Below are 15,230 nucleotides of genomic sequence, written 5' to 3'. Positions count from 1 at the left end.
GTGTGTTTCTAAGAATTATTCAAAAGCTCTTGACCGTGATTAAGAGTGTGACCAAGTTAGTAGTGTGCAATACACAATCAGTACACTTGTTAACTTCATAAAATGACACTTGACAGTTTGAATGAGCTGATTGGAACTGAAAATGGTGTCCTTCAATTTTTGTTTTTACTGGAGAAGTTTGAGAAAGGAAAGTAGGAGAGTGCATTTTATGGGTTTCACTCAAAAACCCCACTCTCTCTTGCAGGGGCTTATCCTATGAAAGATAGTTAAATCACATAAGAGTATAAGATTTTTTTTTTTTTTTTTGGTTGTAGTAGCTGCTTGTCTGTTTAAATTCTTTTTGGCAGTCTCTTTTGTACTTGTGTTATAGTTTGTCATTGTTTTTTTTTTTTTTTTAAACATAGTTTGTCATTGTTATTACTTATTACCATTGCTTTCATTAGTTGTTTATTGCAAGTCCACTTTCCAATTAACTTCCTATTGCATCCGTAATTAAACTCCACTTTCCAATATTTATTACTATTACGTTCATTAGTAGTATCTTGCAAGTCCCCTTTTTAATGGTATTTACTATTTTTTGTTGCCACTTTAAATACCCTAAAACAAATTGTACCAATGTCAATAAACAAACTTGGACCATCCAATTTGAGGAAGAGCCCTTCGCACCTTGCTGCTACGCTATTGACACAAACCTAAGTCTAAAATAAATGACAAATCTCGGTTTTTAAAGTTTGCCTACTAAACACTTTTAGTCCCTGAAGTTTTAAGTGAGTGCTATTGATTCTTGACATTTCAACAAAGAACATTAGTGGTCTTTCCATTAATTTCCATTAGTTTCTTTGTCTATTTGTCTAATGGGATAATGATGTGCAAAGCTGATGTGTAATTTTTTAATAATAAAAAATTATCACATCATTAAAAAAAGTTGCAACATCATTATTCTGTTAGACACAGACAAAGAAACTAAGAAAGTTAATGGAATGACTAATAACACTAATTGTTGAAACTTTGGAATCAATAATACTCATTTGAAACTTCGGGGATTAAATGTGCTCTCTATGTAAACTTTAGAAACTAATAGTATAGTTTCACCTAAATTCTTCATTGAAACTTTAAAATCCCTAAAAATTTTACCTAGAATAAAGAAAATAAGCATTAACAATATAACCCAACATTAACAAATGTAAGTCTTTATATTTCTAAAAACATACAAGTCAATTTAATAAAAATATAACATAATTAAACTAAAGGATTTTTAACTCCTAACCATGAAATCCACATTTGTCATTTCATCTAAACCAAACAAAAAAAAAAACAAAACACAGTGTCCATCTCAAAATTTCTAAATGAAAAATATTTTTAACAAAATGAAAAAAAATAAAAAAGGTATTTAATAAAAATATTTACTTATTTATTCTCCTAAATACTCTTTGGTTTAATGAGCTACTATATGGCATAAGATTAATTAGAGGGGGAAAATAGTACATTAATATTTATATAAGCTAATCTATTTTTATGAAAATATACATTAAACTTTGATTTTTATACAAGCTTTGGCTGTTAAGAAGGATTTTGGAGAGCTTGTTCAAGATGGGTTAAGAGGTAGGAAGATGGTTATAGATCAATGTTGATAGTGCCATGATGAAGATTACGGTTCAAATTGCCAAATGGATCATCTTTTGGAACTGGAAATGCTTGGGATTTGGTGGTTGAAGATTAAGGTTGACTGAGGGAAAGTGGAAGAGAGAGACCAGATATATACAATTGAGAGTAGAGTTGATAAAGGAACTTGGTATTGGGAAGAATTTACCTTTAGGGATCAAAGACTATATTAATAAAGGATTTACTGTTTGAATTTCAACATTTTGCGTACTAAAATACCCTTATACAAATTCTTAAACTCTAAATTACTCCTATCTTTTAGTTAAATAATTTTAAATTAAAAACACAACTAATTAAAAGAGTAATTTATTGTTCCTAAGTTTTAGGTTTTTTCTTCTATCTTCTCCATTCGGCCTAAAACTTAAGATATTATTTCTATCTCATTTTTAAACATTATTCCACATTACCTTGTCTCTTTCTTTTTTCTTTTCTTTTTTTAAAAATACACACACTGTTATTTATAGATCAATTTTAAATATTATAATGCTAAACCAAAAAAAAAACAAATAAATAAATAAGAGCATTATTGCACACAAGTGTGTGTGATGAGTCTTATTAGAATATTGACTTATTATTATAGAACTTGGTGAGGTTTGGATCAGGGTTTTGTTGAAAAAATAATTATTCATTTCTTCACACCCAAGTGTCAAATTCAATTCATGACCTTGTAATGAATACTGAATAATATCAAGATTGCCAATTCATATTTTTGGTAGGGAGCAGGTTGGCCAAATAATTTTCATTGGAAAAATTCAATTCATTCCATTGCAGTATATAGTCCCACTTTTTATTTTATTTTTTTAAAATCTTATAGTTCAATTGGTACATTATAGTGTTTCAAATGAAAACATCTAAGATTCAAATTCTGCAGTCCCATTCTAACTATTGAATTAGAATTTTTTTTTAAAAAATTTTATTAAAAAAAAAACACTTTCTTTAAATGGGGCTTTCAAAATGGAGCACTTAATTTGAAGAATGAAACTTCAATCCATTAAAAGCATTCATTTATAATAAGTTTTGTCATCGTATTTTGTCGTAAAAGAATTGGTTGTCATTATAGTATCCGTGTGATATCAAGAAACCATATTTTTTTTTAAATGTTACTTTTTTTAAGTCTCACCATTTTTTTAGGTACAATTTTTTAAACCTGTGTTCAAAAGGCTAAAAGAATAAAATGTACAAGGTCGACAAAAATCACAATCCTAATTCTATAGTGTTTAATTTGAGCATGTGACTATGACTATCGGTTGCTTTTTTCTTTTTTTAAATATAATACAGAAATTCTACTCTAATCTAATCTAAATATAAATGTGTGTGAAACTCTCTTGTGGAGTAACCATCGGGCCAAGAGTATATAGTGGTAGTTGCTATTTTTGGTTTGCCTTCTTCAGTAATATCATAGATTAATATTAATGGAAAGGAGAGGCATTAAAGTAATTTAGTCAAATGTCATAATGCTCCCAACTAGAACGAGACAGAAATCTAGCAACACCAAAAGTAGACAAGCATCTGCAATCTTTATTTAGTAGAACATGTACATCATAAGATAAAGCGTGTTATAAGAAACACGACTCTCCTCAATCGATGTTATAAATTATCAATGCTTTGGAAATGTTTTTGACTTTCAGCACATACGCTTCGGCATTCCAACTTTCACAAGTATGTGAATGCATTCAGTCAATTACCTATTTTTCCTTATGCAGCTCGGTCAATTACTCAATTGCGTAGAAAATAACTTGTGAAAGTAGTGAACGCCACTATTTTTTAACATGAGTAAAGTAAAAATGTCCATTTCTATTGAGAATGTATCTCATAGAGCATGTATATGCACTCTCGAGAGTAGTGAACCACTTTTGTTGCAATAATGATGTTCAAATGGCTTTTGAAAATTAAAATACAAAAACAAAAAATTATGTGTAAGCGCATGTGGGCATGTGTAAATATATATATATATATATATATGAGAGAGAGAGAGAGAGAGAGAGAGAGAGAATCCCTTTTTCTGATTTAGTGAAGTTGACTTCATTAGTAAACAAAAGTAATGAAATTAAACTACTATGAAGGAAGAAGGATAAGGAGCAGATGTAGAGTGTACCAGGATGTCGAAAGGCAAGAGGAAATTCCTTAAAACCGCCTGACCATCTAAAACCACCGTGCCCTGACAATTTTTTTACCCTCCAAAGGGTAAGGCTCCATTGCCTATATACATGTCTAAACCTTTCGAGTCAATTGGAACTTTAAATTGGTAAAGGTCATTAGCTCAATCCAAGTGTTCCCTGTGAATCATACAAGTTAATTCATCGAATTTTTCTTTGATATTTCTTTTAAGCAAAACAACATTCTTTCTTCATATTCTGCCCATAGCTCTTCTAGATTAACAAACAAAACTGCCTCTTCATTTGTGCTGTGCTATAGGCAAGTTCACAAATTGGGACAAGATAACAAAAAAAGGTAGGCTATAAATTAGCAGTTAGCTAGCTCGAAAGTCCAGGAAAAGCTGCAATTTCTGCACCAGGAGCTCACGAGTGCCAAAAAGAGGCTTACCACTGATGATCCAATCCTTCTCAAGAAGTCCTGCTTTAGCACTATTCAGCATTTCATCATGGAAAGCAGACACAACATGGTAGATTGAGGTCCTCAAAACATCAGCAATGGCATATGCTTTTGAATGTAGAGGGCCACCTCTCTTCTTACCCACTGCACCATCTATTCTTCCAGTGCTTGATGTTGCCCATTTAATTCCAGCTGGCCCCATCAAATGAGGGGAGGATTGAATGTTGGTCTTCTTCCCCATGAATGTCTCAACAGCAAGAAGGCAAGATATCAGTGCTGAAATGACTGCAGCATTACTACCAGAGAGCTGAGCAGCCCCAAACCTATCTTCTCTGTGTGAGCAGGCAGTCAGTGAGGCAACCGTCCTGGCAGACCATGCACATAGCTGCATAAAGAAGTGTCCATCACTAGGTTATATAATTATTCAAATAGCTGCATAATGAAGTTTCCATTATTAAGTTGTACTATGAGTCAAACTTTGACAGAAATTAGCTAGCATGTTCTTTTTTTTTTAATCTTGGTTAGAAAATTTCTAAATCTACCCCACCCCTGGCCGCCCCAGATCTCAAACCAAAGACCTTGCTCACCCCTTGGGCCTTGGCACTTTGTACCTAGGGAGGCCAGAGGTGCCATTGGACCATTAAGATCATTGGTAAAATTAGCTGGCATGTTCACGCATTTATAAACCCAATATATTACAAATGAATAGTATATATGAGAAATTCATGATGCATAGACCATTGAAACCAAGATTACAATTAAAATTTATGAGATTCATTGCATGAACTAATGTCTGCTTATCTGTTTCATGTACAGAGGGAAAGTGATGTGCATTGCAAGGATTTCATCAATACAGAACAGCAAATAGAGTTGTCGAAGTTCAATAACTTCAATTCTGAGAGGAAAGAATTTTAAAAATTGTGTACAGCATGCACACACGCACGCACACACAAACCAAAACATAATGTGCTTATGCTGAGAAATCATCATATTTCTCCAACATCTAAAGGCAGAATGGTTGACCACTTACTCAGATCTAATGCACAGAGGATTCCTAACTGGGAACCATAGAAGGATTCACTGAATGTGATCTTATGTGCGCAGAACAGCCCGCAAGGTAAGGGAAAAACCCATTTCTGCAGTTTTCTCTCCAATATCTAAAATGAAATTATTAATATTATCAGATCTACTGCCTAGAAGATTCTAAGGACCCCTTTGAATGATTAATAGAATGTGATGACCTTGTGCACAGACAGGTCTCCCAGAAGGCAATTGCAAGCCCATATCCAGCATCTTTTGGTGCTCTGTCAATGACAAAGGAATATCAGCTTTCAAAAGATAAGCGGTCTGGTAATTCAGACAAACTAAAACTTTTGGACATAACAACCTTATCAACCATCCTTTTCCTATCATCCACCAACACTTGAAGACATTCAAACTAAAAAGTAGATTTTCGGCACAACAATCGCTCACTAAAGCTAGAAAAAAGAAGTAGAGCATTTGATTGGCATCATCCCCCTCCTTATCTTCAAAGGACAATCCTAGTTCTCAACAATCTCCAATAGCTTCAATATATATAGACACAATTATGAATCCACCTCCTTAAGTCTTAACACATTTCCCTCAAATGCTACATGAAACAGGTGACCTAAACTCAACTTTAGAACCCATAACCTTAATAAAGTATGTGCAACAATACAGAGAGACAAGACAGTCATTTGAGTAGGGGAAAAAATTTTATGTTGTCAGTAGAGAAAAGATCTACCATGACAGGGTACCAACAGGCTCCCAAGAGAGACAGAATGTGGCAGATAAAAAAAGCAGCTAAGAAGTTGGATCCCAAATTAATTCTAAAAAGAACAAGAGAGAATCTATTGAGTTTGAAACCCAAGATAAGAAAATTACTGAGCATTATGTCCTAAAATGGAAGTAACAACACTGATTCCATACAACCAGAGTAACATGCAAAAGCACAAAATTTTTTTTGAGAGATAATTAAAATATGCTGCTAATCCCACAGCTTGAACCCTTTCCCCCCTAGACCCCCAAGCTCATGCATGGGAAGGTGCTAGCATGCAAAATCACAAATAAAGGAGAAGAAAGATCTTTCAAACAGTATTCATCACAACTAAAATCTTACTGTAGATGATGGCATGTATGCTCTAATCTCAAGGAGTTTAGAGCCACATTAAGAACAATCTATATGAGTTTTGTGAAGGTGCTCTCTGTGATAAACACTTTTGTTTATGTTCCACACCAGTAAGAACTTTAATCAACTTATACCATAAGCCCCACTTTTTGATATTCAAAGAAGTGCACAAAGTCCTGGTCAACCTGTACAAGACCTTCCATATACCTTTTTTCTTGGAAAATCTGACCTATATAGGTTTGGAAAAGCAAGCCCTGAAAGCAAGCCAATCATTGACAGGAGATGAAAGCAAGAGACATAATTGTCTCCTGCTTAGGATTAGGAGGTATCAAGCACTTAATTAAGAAAATTTATAGCATTATCACCTTGGTTAAGAAAAAAATATCCACCAACACCAGAAATTGGTATAATGACACCTTCGTCCATGTTACTGCTAAGGCAAAAAGATTTTACCCTCATGCCAGTGCCAAACCTATTTCAAAACAAGGTGTCTTTAACCCATTACTACAAAGCTGAAAATTAAAAATAGTTTCTTTGGACTAGCTCTGAGACCCACAGATTAAAGACACCAGTGATGAGTTGCAGAAAACACTACCACGCACACACAAAATGATGATAGGGACTGGGATTTTATAATTAGCAATCTTATAAAGGAACAAGGAAAATTTTTGATTGCATATAGATTTTTATCTTATAAAACATATTTCAAGTTGAGTTGAGTTTAAAACATATTTCAGATTGAATTTTTCACCATATTAACTAGAGGTATTTACAGTGTTCCTAATGCCCAGTACTTATACATAAAGATTTGACCTTCAGTTGCGTAAAACGTGTAGAAAATTAAGTGACATCTCATCCGTCAAAACAAAGGTTAAAAACTCATAAATTAATTGCAAGGAGTTTGGGAGATAATAGCATGTTGGCAAGGCAGGTTTGGGAGACAGAAATAGTGCCATTTGGAAAGCTGTTCCCCATTGTTTGATGTGGTGTATCTGGGGGGAAAGGAATAGAAATTTTGATGGGTGTGAATGAATACTTGCGGATTTGAAGTTCCAGATGATCAGAATGTTATTTGAGTGGATGCTGGCCACAGGAACATCCTTTTTCTAATTTATTGGAGTTTATAGATCATTGTACTTTCTAATTTGCAATATGTAGTTCATCTAGTATACCCCGTGTACTTGATGCATTTTTTCTAATAAAACGTATTACTTATCAAAAAACAATTTAGTCAAGTCCCATCCACGCATCTAGTATAGAGATCTATCAAGTGCAGATCTTAAAGTCAAAGTTGGAGTCGACACCTGTGTGTCACATTTGCATTAGAAAGAATTGAAATTTCTGTTACACAGAAGCAATAATAAATAATATTAACAAATCATTAAAAGGAATCCTCCTACAATTACACTTCACAACACTACTTTATTTGACAACTTGCTTGAAGAAAGGTAGAGTCATGAAGGAGGTCCTCCGAAAATTCTCGGACACTCCGGAGTTTGGGAGGTTGCAAAATATGCTTGCACATAGGTAAGCCCATGTGAGTTTTTAAAAAAATTCAAAATTATTCTGAATAAAAGTAATCTTTTCACTTCAGGACAAGACACCATGATGAGCTGCAACAAATAACGCACACAAACACACACACACTTGTGCATGTACACATCCGCAAGTGTAAGCAACAGTGTTTTGTACCTGAAAGTTTTTCAGTGGTTCGCAATACTTGGATTCCAGACGGGAGTCAGTTGGTGAGAGTAACTGTTTAGACAGCTGGGAGTTTTTGTCAACAGAACTTCCCAAACCTTCAGCCAACTTTGATGCAAGCTTTTCCAGAGGCCCCAAGCATACAGCTATAACTCTTTTGTAAGTCTCACCTGTTTCTTCAAAAAAGGCAGCTCGTCGCCACGTATCAACATTATTCTCACAGACCATACAGAGATCAAGATATGCAAGATATTGAAGAAGAGAATTTGGGTTGCTATCCTCCAGGGCTGCAAGGAGATGCTCACTTGGATTTGTTTCTGCTGCTGCCGACCCTTTGGGTGGTGCAAATGTGAACCTCTTTGTATGGAGCACCTATATTGCCACATAGTTTCAAAAAATTAATGACCGGCTTTTTAGAGGTAACAGGAAGGATATGAAGCCAGAAATAGCTGGAATAAAAAATTTAAACGAATCACAGTGACAGGTGCTATTCACATGGAATTCCTCACCCATTAAGGATTAGAGAGAAGAGGAGATATTTGTTTTTGTGATTAATAATGAGTACAAAATGTTTTTAGAAGAGTATGCCAAGATGCAGGTATTCTAGTGTTTCCATTGCAACTAAGTTCTCATTAACTCTCCATTAAAAGCAACAAGCTAGAAATATATATTATAGGTCTTGCGGTTAAAAGATAAATGGATTCGCTTTACAGGTACGTCGATTATACATATATAAGCAGATGTACACATAACCATAAAGGATATTGAGGAGGAAAGTTCAATTTGCAATAGAATAAAACTCATCTAAATAACACAGCAGTCAGGTTGTATGGACACGCAGCAGGGTACAAGAACAATAAACAAACATGTTGAATCAAGGAAAGATGGTACGTTCATTTGGTAACTCTACTGTATTTGCAATTTGAATTCTAGAAGAATACATTTCAGCAAAATGAATTATTTTGAAAAATAATTTTGGTATTATGCTAAAATTCTTACCAAAAAGTGATTATGCTAAATGAAATTGCGTAATAATCCTTAGTTTCAGGAATTCTCATTTTTACTTTAAAATGCATTTTCCAAAAGAGAAACAGAGAATGCATTTTCAAATACCAACTCAAAGTAGAGTTAACAAACCCAAAAAAACAAGGAAACATGCATTCTCAAGCCTAGAAATTTGTGAAATGAATTTTATGTAGTGTTACCAATCATAGCCTAAATAAACATATTTTCACATGTATAACCGCAGTACTATGCTCTTTCTATTTTGTGGGTGGGTGAGATGGGGGTTGATAGATAACAGGATAATTCTTTTTTTTTTTTTTTCCCCGGAGGAACTCTATTGGGGATCGAACCTAGGATGTCTGGGTCTACAGTGGCTGCACCTTGACAGGTTAGATAAGAGGATAATTCTTCAAAGAGAAAGGGATAACACCCAGACATATAGGAATAACAAGCATTAATTTGAGACAGTATGTAATATATTAAATAAGTTTTTCATCATTAAATTGAGATGATTAATATGTGTGTCTACTGCACCTCAGTGGATTACTGAAGTGACAGAGAAGTGCCCCTGCTGCATATATAGATGCAGGACATATAAAAATTCAACAGCATTGTAAATAATATAATCTTCATTCAGAATTTTATCAGAAAATAAAAAAATAACCAAACATGATAGGGAAAGGGCTAAGAAGGTGAATATAATGATCAAAGTTTGATAAACCCTAATCTTGTTCATGTTCTGCCTGTTCCTCTCTTATTAAGTACATATGTTCTTTCTGTTTAACTAATGGAGCAATCAAGAATTTTTTTTTTTTTTTAAATGTATATCCAACTTATAAAACTTCTATTCTTTGGGTCCCCAGATATACAGTCCAAGCAAAAGATTTTGAACTACCATACAGTTACATAGATATTTGCCACATAAAGCTTGTGCATTTTCAGCCATGATTACAGTTTTTCCCTCTTTTATGCCTTGTATGATTCTTTTAGTCCAGCAGAGGAAAGATGGAATGAAAGTGAGGGCATTGGTCAGGGATAATAGTATAATACAACATGCAAGACATGATGTACCATGAAGAATCATATAAATGACATGATATGCAATGAGGATTAACAAAAATGAAACCAGCTACTAAATGATATGAACATCAATGGATATTGCAATTATATGAACTGCGTCAGTTGACCACCTGCTAAAGCTAAATGATAATGACAAGAACAAAATTTACAACTAAACCATACCCGATGTAAGTGGTGACTTAATTCCCAGCATAGAAACACTGCAAAGCTCCCAATGCAAAAGATGATTTGCTCAGCAATGAACTTTCTCACTGTAACCTGACCTTTAAACTGATCCAACAGAATTGATCCTAGAACAGCTGAAAATAGGTAAGTCACACCCGAAAGCTTCAAAGCCCGAGTAATAGCCGAAGGGAGCCCCATCTTGAAGCTGAAGAAAGGTGGGCGCTGTTACAACAAGCAATTAAAAGGAGAGGCCATGAGTCTCATAAGTCATAACTAGAAAGCAACATACTCTGAGAATAAATGACAATCTAATTTATAGCTATAGATGACAAAATTGCAGTTTGGTTCAGCTTATGTTTCATCTTTTCGAAAATGAGTTTTTAAAAAAAAGTTGTACCTAGAAAAAAAAAGTGAAGTTTAATTTGTACTTTGAACCACTATGCCAATTGGGCAGACATAAAAATTCTCAACTAGAAATCAATTTTTTTTGCTATGATGCAGACTAACAGGCTATTCAAGACAAGGGTAAAACCTGATGTTTTGAGCAATGCATAAACACTATAGTAATCAAAGGGTGACGGAAAATTTGATAAGCACCCAGATTTCTCTCAAGCAACAACAAAAGGAAAGTGAAGAGCAACAATGATAGGTGCAAGTGGTCATAATTACTGATCTGAACATCAATCTAGCCTGAATTTGACCCATATCACCAGTAGAGAATTTTTCAAGATAATGTGTGCACACACAGTAACACCAAATCTTAGGCACCATATCGAAAACAGGAAAATTTTAGTGCAGCACGACCCAATACTAGATAGGCACTCATAATTTCCTGGCATTGACCACAAGACTATTGGTAATTTGAAGAATATATAATAATTTTCTATGATAAATTTCAAAGCTTAGAGGAATATGGCTTAAAAAAAGAGCAAACAAAATCTTCCCTTCCTTTTTCCACAATCAAAAAAATCACACCCTCATTTTTGCTAACCAAGATGTCTTTAGCTATGATGATTACATCCTATAATTAGAATCAAAGCGTGCAAGCAGGGGAAAATATATCTTCACCTGATCCCCTATGCATTCCAACGTTTAATTTATCATATAATACTCTTTTAACACTTCATACCCAATACTAACAGCATATAAAGAAAAAAACAAAAACATCCATATCGAAATGTGCCTAACACAATTATTTTAACTAGCACAACATGTAACACCAAGTAATAACAAAATCAATCAAAATATTCTAAACCTTCTAGTCTCTCAACTCTCCCTCACATACTGACCTGAATAATGGGAAACTCCAAAACCCATCTGTGCTTATAAACATAAAACAAGCCGTAAAGCAAACCCAGCAGAAAACCAATGAACCCCACTTTGCCGATCAGCCAGTCTCCATCAAAGCCACTGGATTTGACCCAGCACACAGACACTAACCCCACAAACCCAGACACAGCACAGGCCGCCACAAACAACACAAAGCTCAGAGAAACCTTAGCCCGGGTCCGAAAATCCGGCGATATCGAAGCCGAAGAGTCCGAGACTAGAAAGAATCGGACGAGGCCGAGAAAGAGCTCAAAAGGGTAAGCAGGGGAATGGGGATGGGGCGAGGAGACGAGTGAGAGAGAAGCAGAGAAGAGGAGCTGTGAGAGGTGGAATGTGAAGAAAGTGAGGAGTGAAATGAGTGATGGAGCAAACGAGAGTAATGGGTTTTTACTAGTGGAAGTGGTGGTGGAGGTGAGTGTGGAGATGAAGAAGGTTTTGAAGAAGAGGAAGATGGCGGTGGAGGGAATAGACTGCCATATGAGGAACCCTAAGAAGCGGTTCTTGACTACGATTTCTGGCGGTGTTGTCAAGGACATTATTGACATAGTTGTTCTTGTTTTCGGTTTTTGGTCTTTGGTCTTTTTTATATTTTGACAAAAGCGTGTTTGTTTGATGATGCTTTTGGTTTTTGGATTTTGCTGGAGAAGTTTAGGGGAAGAAGACTGTAGAGTAGACACTGGACATAAAGACAGTGGTGGGGTTTTGAATTTGGATGGGTTTGATATGTTTTGCACAAAATTCCTGTCTTTTTTACTTAATTGTTAAGGAGTCAAGTCCTTAAGCTTTTGTGTCATTTTTGTTTGTATAATTTTCTTCATTTTCGAATTGACCCCATTTTTAACAAGGTTTTAGCAATTATACCCATTTTATCTTTCATGTTTTTAAGGGTCCATTTGGTTGGCTAGAAAAGTGAGAGAAGGGGAAAAGAGAAAATATGGGGAAAACGATGTTTGGGGAGGGAAGGAAGGAGAGAAAATGATGAGGTTCTCTCCAGCCCAAAATTTGGGAGAATTAAAATATATATATATATATATATAAATAACACCAAAGTAGATCTTCGGGCTCTCACATAAGGGGTAGGCCCACGGTAAGTCCCCACATGTATGACTCACCCCCTCTATGAGAGCTTGGAATATGCTCGAAGGTGAAAAGTGGGAGATGGTGGGTTTAATAAGAAGTTACCTATATGCTCCCTCTCTTTTTAAATGTTTCTACTTTTTATTTTTCCTTTTTAAGGTATGTAACCTTTTTTTTCCCCCTAACTTTTAGGATACATTTGGTATATTGAATGGAGATTATAACAGAAATTGTAATATTTATTATTAGAAATAAAATGTATTGTAATGTAATAACTATACCTATTCATTAGTTTGGTTGTGAGTTATAACATTAGAATGAAACTTAACATTTATTTTAGGAAATTTTTTACTCATACAATTATATTTCCTTAAAAATTGTTATTTTTAAATTTAAGAGAGATATGTGTTATTTTTTATGATTTTTTATTTTTATAATTGTTAGGTGTATATGGAAAGTTTGTTTACTTGGAAATATATTAAATTTTGAAATTATTGCACTTACTAAGAAATAGCTAAAACAATCTTTTAAAGAGGAATAGTTATTCCTCATTTTGAAGAATAGCTATTCATAAGGAATGATTATTCCTTGTAATAAAAACATAACCAAACTAAAGAATAATTAAATTATAGGAATAACTATTACTTTACAGCGCCTATTACAGTCTACAAAACATACCCTTAGTTTTTTTTTTTCTTATATACTATTGAATTTCTTTTCTCTTGGCATTAGAGGCATAGGAGTGAATTGATACAATATACTTTTTATGTCCTTTCTTTTTCTTTTTCTTTTAATTAAACAAAAGAATTTTTTATTCCTTTACTTTTCCACTCCTCAACCAAATACTAAGAGAGGAAACTAAAATCTCTATTATCTTCCAACTTTTCCATCTCCTCTTCATTTTTTACCTTCCTAGTTTTGCATCTTCCAACCTTTGAAAGTATAATTTTTAAACTCATCTCAAAAGCTTGTTGTATTCTAATTGAAATTACAACTTTTGTCGACCTAAAAAATATACAAACAAAAAAACATACATTGAAGTGTAATTCGAGATAAAGACAAAGCAATAACAAAAATTTTCATTATAATTTTTTCCCTGATTTGGTTTTTAAACAAAGCAATTCTACAACCATACAATTTTTTACAATATCTTTACAAACCACTAAGGTGATAAATTCTTATTGGTTTTCATCTAAACTTACCATTTACATCACTTTTTTACTTATCAATAACCACTCACCATATCAACAATGTTTAAAAAAGTTTGTAATTTTAGCATTTTCCTCCTAAACATGATTCTCTCCATTTTACAGTTTTCCTTGAGAGAATAGAATAGTGTCCAAAGTGTCAAAGCAACATTATTTGATAGTTAAAAAAAAATTAATACCTTAAAAAAAAAAAGACTTGTAGAATCTTCTAAAAGTTATTGTTTAGATGAATGGCTCATGTCTCAAATAAAAGTCTTTAGGTTGGATAAAAATATTAAAAACTAGTTCATACTTCACACAACTTGTTATACACATTTTCACATATATACTCAAATTGCACATAAGACATGACTTGAAGTCATAGTTTCCAACTTAAAAATTGTGACTTCAAGTCACAATTTATGTGCACTGTGTGTGTGTGCGCGCACGCGCGCGTGTGTGTGTAATGGAAGAATTTTATTTTTTTAGGCTATTTGCGCATAAGTTATTTGGAAATTACGTGTAGTCCATAAAATTAGACATGGCAAAACGGGCGGGTTGGGTCGGGTCAATAGGGTTGCGGGTCAAACAAGTCACGGGTCAAAACGGGTCATTTCAAGCGAGTCAAAATTGGGTTCGGGTTGCAGGTCAGGTCGGGTTGACCCGTATTTTTCACATGAATTTTTATTTTATTTTTTATTTTTATATAGAAAACAACATGTATCTGTCATTTGGAAAGTTATGCAACAAATTACTTAATGTAAAATGCATTATTTTGAATTCACCACTTATATCAAGAATGAACTCAGTTTAACTTATTAATACTTATTCAACAATTTTAAAATTATACAAATCCTAACATTACTATCTAAAACAAAATAACACAAAGATAAGTAAAACAAATACACAAGTTTTATTTCTACACAATATCAACATTCCAAATATAAAACAAAATTACAAATGACTTATTGGATAACTCATTTGATAAAGAATAAAAATATATAAGAAATTTACAATCTTGAAAATTAATTTTATAATCTATTATCAGTTGTGGTTGACACTCTATTTCAATTTGAGATATACTTTAAAATTTGATTTCTTACTTATTTATACATGATCTCTTTTATGAATATCATATTATTGTTAAGCAACACACACTCTAGGAAATATCATAATTTATTTTGAAAAACCGTTTATTTTGGACATAAATTATTAAAAAATAGGTCTAAGTATTCATAATTTATGCTAATTTGATACTTTAGCTTTACTATTTTCACACTTGTGAATATTTCTTACATGTCTACAATTTTAAATCTATGTTT

General features: G+C 33.5%; 1 protein-coding gene across 1 annotated transcript; it reads right to left on the bottom strand.

Moving 5' to 3' along the window:
• Nucleotides 1-3,904: 3,904 nt before the first annotated feature.
• On the bottom strand, nt 3,905-12,365 carry LOC112032599 (uncharacterized). The gene is made up of 4 exons (XM_024065366.2): nt 11,605-12,365; nt 10,313-10,537; nt 8,057-8,437; nt 3,905-4,600 (listed from the first exon to the last, which is right to left on the bottom strand). The coding sequence occupies exons 1-4, from the start codon at nt 12,187-12,189 to the stop codon at nt 4,133-4,135; spliced, it is 1,659 nt and encodes a 552-aa protein (XP_023921134.2). The 5' UTR covers nt 12,190-12,365; the 3' UTR covers nt 3,905-4,132.
• Nucleotides 12,366-15,230: the final 2,865 nt, after the last annotated feature.

The sequence above is a fragment of the Quercus suber genome, unplaced genomic scaffold (genome assembly GCF_002906115.3).
Source record: "Quercus suber isolate HL8 unplaced genomic scaffold, Cork oak 2.0 scaffold_221, whole genome shotgun sequence".
Classification (NCBI taxonomy): Eukaryota; Viridiplantae; Streptophyta; class Magnoliopsida; order Fagales; family Fagaceae; genus Quercus; species Quercus suber.
Note: the sequence above shows the minus strand (reverse complement) of the source record. Positions and strands in the feature narration are given on the sequence as shown.